The sequence below is a fragment of the Sphaeroforma arctica genome, assembly GCF_001186125.1.
Source record: "Sphaeroforma arctica JP610 unplaced genomic scaffold supercont1.582, whole genome shotgun sequence".
Classification (NCBI taxonomy): domain Eukaryota; class Ichthyosporea; order Ichthyophonida; genus Sphaeroforma; species Sphaeroforma arctica.
Window position 1 is genome coordinate 25,921 of NW_014039976.1, and position 4,927 is coordinate 30,847.

Genomic DNA, 4,927 nt, shown 5'->3' on the forward strand with positions numbered 1-4,927 from the left:
CGTATACGCCTGTATCCATGTTAGTAATTACGTCTCGACAACGACTACTATAGTACGTACGAGGTAGAATAGTATATATATATATATATATATATATATATATATATCGTTTATAGTGATGGACGTAGGACGTACGACTTGTATACCAAGCTACAATTCAATCACTTACTCTGTATTATATTCTGTAATGTATTGTTTGTCCTTGCGAAATCCTGTTCAACTGCTCAAATACTAATCATGTACCTCGTGCGAGTAATGTAGGCTGAAAATACAAACATGCCATGCTTAAACCCTTGGCCATCAGCTGTAAGCGGGCGTATTAATTCAATGTGCACTTGATCGTTAGGGATTAATATTGAAGTTGTATTTTCACTGCTGCTCTAGGAATTTACTAACGCGCCATATCGCATCCATGTTGTTTGGCACAACCTTCGAGTGCTAGCCTAGTCACATTAGTCCAAGTGCGTAATGGGAGTCGCCGCTTGATTTGACCACCAGGCGCCACTCTGCGTCTGGCATGAATTGTGATTCCAAGGGTTGCTAATGTTTGGGTAATGATTCACCCAAGGTGGTTTTGCAGTAGCTCGATTGAGTAAGAGTACACAACATCGTGTTTCAAACATAATTATATAGTACAACAACTTTGTGAGAATGCGCTACAACAACAACTAAATCTTCGGCGCCTACAAAACTTTCTCTACCTTATAGATCATCAACGATAACGTACCCGCTGCCAACGATGTAAAGGCTTGGGTGCGTTGGACGCTAGCGTGGCTCATACCTGGCTTGGGGATGTTCATGGAGTCATATATGATTTTCAGCACGGGCCAGATAAAGACCATCTGGGGCGAGGCCTACCCTACTTGTTGGAGTCCGGACGAAGAACCCGTATGTATAGATGCAGTACAATGTCCCAATCTATTCCCCGGCACTGAAAATGTCACCCCCGACGCTAGCTACTGCACGGCGGATGGGAGCTATCCGGACGACGTTCTGTGCGACGCAGGCGTGCTCAACTCCGTATCCTTCACGGAGTTTGCGGGCGTCATAGTCGGCATGTTATTGCTGTCCATGTTTGCTGACCGCATGGGCAGGAGGGCTGGGTCACTTGCCACCCTGGTCCTCATGACCATTGCTGGTCTTTTCATGACCATGTCGCTGCCGGTGAATGGGTTGCAGTCCATCTTCCTGTGGTTTGCCATCGCATATTTTGTCTTTGGTTTCGGAGTGGGTGGAGAGTATCCCGTGAGTGCATCCTCTGCTGCCGAACGGTCTCAGGCGAATGCCACCAGTGTGTCGAGAGGCAAGGATGTTGGTTTGACCTTCAGTTGCCAGGGAATCGGCGCCTTTGCAGGTATGGTATACTCGATCTGTGCATGATTCATTTGAAACCTTTCCGTTCATACTTTATTGTGGTATGTATCCTGCTCTCGTTTTATGTCCCCAGTAGTTGATTTGATCACCACCTATTTCAGTAGTCGTATATTCGTATACGGCATATACTTGTACGTATGCTGTCCAGAACTCCCACTCACTTGCTTAGGTTTCGCATACATACCAATGCGTACACGATTTCACAATGCAGCACATATATGCGAGAACCCCTCGCCCCTCTTTGATTGAGATACTCACGTGTATGCAGATGCGCTCATTATGTGATATGTCACATCCAAGTGGACAAAGCCAAACATGTACATCGTACGCTTCTTTTAAATTGTTGTGACGCCCTAATTTTACAACAAAAGGAAATGACATGGAGTGCGATTCAATTATATGTTAATAGATTTCATAAAATGGCAATTACTTGTCTCCGTACAATGTCTGATATTGCAATAGTGTCTATAGAGTTCACAAATTGTCAGTCGCTTGCCTCTGTACAATGTCTAATATTGCAATAATGTTTATACAGTATAAAATGGCAATCGCATGCATCCGTACAAAGTCTAATATTGCAGTAGTGTATATAGATTTCAGAAATGACAGTTCTATGTCTCCGTGCAATGTCTAATATTTCAATAGTGTTTGTAGAGTTCATGAAATGCCAGTTGTGTGTCTTTGTACAATGTCCAACATTTCAATAGTATTATAAAATTCATAAATTGGCAGTTGCATGTCTACGTGCAATGTCTGACATTACAATAGTGTTTATAGATTATAAAATAGCCGTTTAATGTCTCCGTGGATTGTCTAATATTGCACTAGTGTTCATAGAGTTCCTAAAATGGCAGTTACATGTCTCCGTACAATGTCTATTATTGCAATAGTGTTTATAAAATAGTGTTTATAAAGTTAATGAAATGGCAGTTGCATGTCTCCGTACAATGCCTAATATAGTAATAGTATTTATGGAGTTCATAAAATGGCGGTTGCATGTCTTTGTACAATGTCCGATACTGCAATAGTATTTATGAAATTCATAAAATGGCAGCTGCATGTCCACGTACAATGTCTGACATTGCAATAGTGTTTATGATATCATAAAATATCAGTTAAATGTCTCCGTAGAATGTATAATATTGCACGAGCGTTCATAGAGTTCCTAGAATGACAGTTGCATGCCTTCGTACAATATCTGATATTGTAATAGTATTTACAGTTCATGAAGTTGCAGTTGCATATCTCTGTACAATGTCTAATACTACAATAATGTATATTGAGTTCATCAATTGGCAGTTGCATGTCTCTGTATCTGGTCCCGGAGCCACGCTCAACAGACTTAAGCTATGCTTAATTCGAAATTTGATTGCCTAATATATTATGTTTCCCTAACGTGGACTGTACTAAGGCGTGTTGCATACACATGTAAAGAGGGGATATCCGATTTATATTTAAAATCTCCCTCTGAAGTCTGCATCTACTGAGATTGTCCAGTCATAGAGCATTGGAGTGAACGTCTTCGAGAATATGGGAGGTTTGCGGATACATGCACTCCTGTTGGCTCGTGGCAAATACAACCACCAATCCTGACACTCTACTAAACAATAAACAGGTTCCTGTGTGATCGTTCTCCTTCTGGTCATTGTGGGAGAAAACAGTCCAGACTGTTTAGCAGACGATGCTAATGCAATGGGGCACTCTCAAAAGAATCTGGAGATCGTATGGCGTGTCACCTATGGTCTTGGAGTGGTGATCGCCGCTGCTGTGGCAATCTACAGATACTTCAGGCTGAAGGAATCAACTGTTTGGCAAGATGCTAAAGATCGTCGGAATATCAAATTTTTGGAGGGGAAGTACAAGATTGACCTTAACAACCCCATTGCCCAGTATAAGGTTAGTACCAACATCTATTGTCCGTGCAGGATCATCTAGGAACGTTCTCTCAAATTATGGACATTGGTCTTGCAATGTTTTAGACTCGGAGCAAATTGCTTTATGTTTTATCAATAGAGCTACCATAGCAGGTGCATGACAGGACGCATGACCTTCAACATATTCCAACACCAACGCAAACAGTGTATCGATTTTCTTTCCGCTCTTGTCTGTAGGTGGCCTTCACGCACTACTGGAGTCGTATCATCGCGACCGCTGGCTGCTGGTGTCTTTGGGATGTTGCCTTCTACGGCAACAAATTGTTCAGCGGTCCAATATTCGCCCAACTGGTGCCGGATGGAAGCCTTATCACAGTCAACCTGTACATCTGCCTGAACAACTTTGTAGCTCTTATCGGTTACTATGTGGCGGCATCACTCATTGACAGGCCTTGGTGCGGTCGCCGTCGCCTACAGCTGTTTGGGTTTACGATGATGTGTATTCTGTTTGCCGTGTGCGCTGCACTGTTTGATTCGTTAGATGCGAATGTGTTGCTGTTCCTGTACATCTGCACGTCTTTCTTCGGACAGTGTGGGCCGAACATGACCACCTACGTGACTCCGACAGAGGTGTACCCCGTTGCCCTGCGTGCCACTTGCCACGGCCTGAGTTCGATGTGTGGTATGACAGGTGCTCTGACGGCCACCATTGTCTTTGGGTACCTCGACACGGATATTATTTTTGCGGTCTGCTCTGTCGTATCCTTCATCAGCTTGTTCTTTACTTATATCTTCATGCCTAACGTCACGGAGATGCATCTTGTCGAGAATGATCGTTACCTGGAGATGATTCTCACCGGACGCGCGGACGAATACCATGGGGAGGTGAGAAACCCCAAATTCTGTTCAAACTTCGAACGATGGACTGGTTTCTGTGAAACCTATAATCCCAATTTCTTGACAGAGTTCCAGAGTAAGTTGGAGAAAGAGTTACTGGAGAACGAGGTCGAGACGCCCGATACTTACACAGTTAAGGAATCTTCAAACGCAGTCGATAATTCTTCATCCAAGTTGGCTTGAACTTGAGTCGAGCTTCAACAGTCCTAATACGTATTACGTGGGACTTCAGTAATTAGCCGTAATACGTGGTATCATCCATTTAAAAACTGATACAATAAATGTAGTAGTAGTAGAAATATAGATCCATGATGCATACGAGAATCTTTCTGTACAGATCTCTAAAGCCTCTAACCGCTGTTGTGTGTAAATCCTCGAAAATACCACTCACCAATAACTTACAGGCCTGTATGCCTGTTGAATACTTGTTTATTCACCAATACATATATCTACGTACACCTATCTAGTAGCTCACTTTTTTGGAATAGCCGCATACGACGTCATCATCACGTTGTACAGTGTACTAGGGAAGCATGTGTCCTACGAATGGGCACTAAGCTCTCGAAGTAGAAGGTCGAAGTCCTAACTGACAGGCTTGTCATGTGACATCCCCTCAATTGCTCACATATCCTTGCGGAATACCTTATTCCTTCCCAATACCTATTGTCATTTGGCACGGACGATCTCGTTGTCACGTTGTACAGTGTGCTGGCGAGGGATGTGTACTACGCACGCGAACTGACCACCTGAGCTAGGCGATTTGAGGTCAAGTACACACCCAA

The 4,927-nt window shown here is 43.3% G+C and overlaps 1 protein-coding gene across 1 annotated transcript in view; it reads left to right on the forward strand.

The window, feature by feature from the left end:
* SARC_07397 (hypothetical protein) overlaps window positions 1–4,635 on the forward strand; it is a 5,524-nt gene extending 889 nt beyond the window's left edge. The window contains exons 2-4 of the mRNA XM_014298671.1: window positions 709–1,354; window positions 2,990–3,270; window positions 3,486–4,635. Coding sequence (XP_014154146.1) covers window positions 709–1,354; window positions 2,990–3,270; window positions 3,486–4,328 — 1,770 coding nt within the window. The 3' untranslated portion in view covers window positions 4,329–4,635. The remainder of the gene's footprint in view (window positions 1–708; window positions 1,355–2,989; window positions 3,271–3,485) is intronic.
* Window positions 4,636–4,927: the final 292 nt, after the last annotated feature.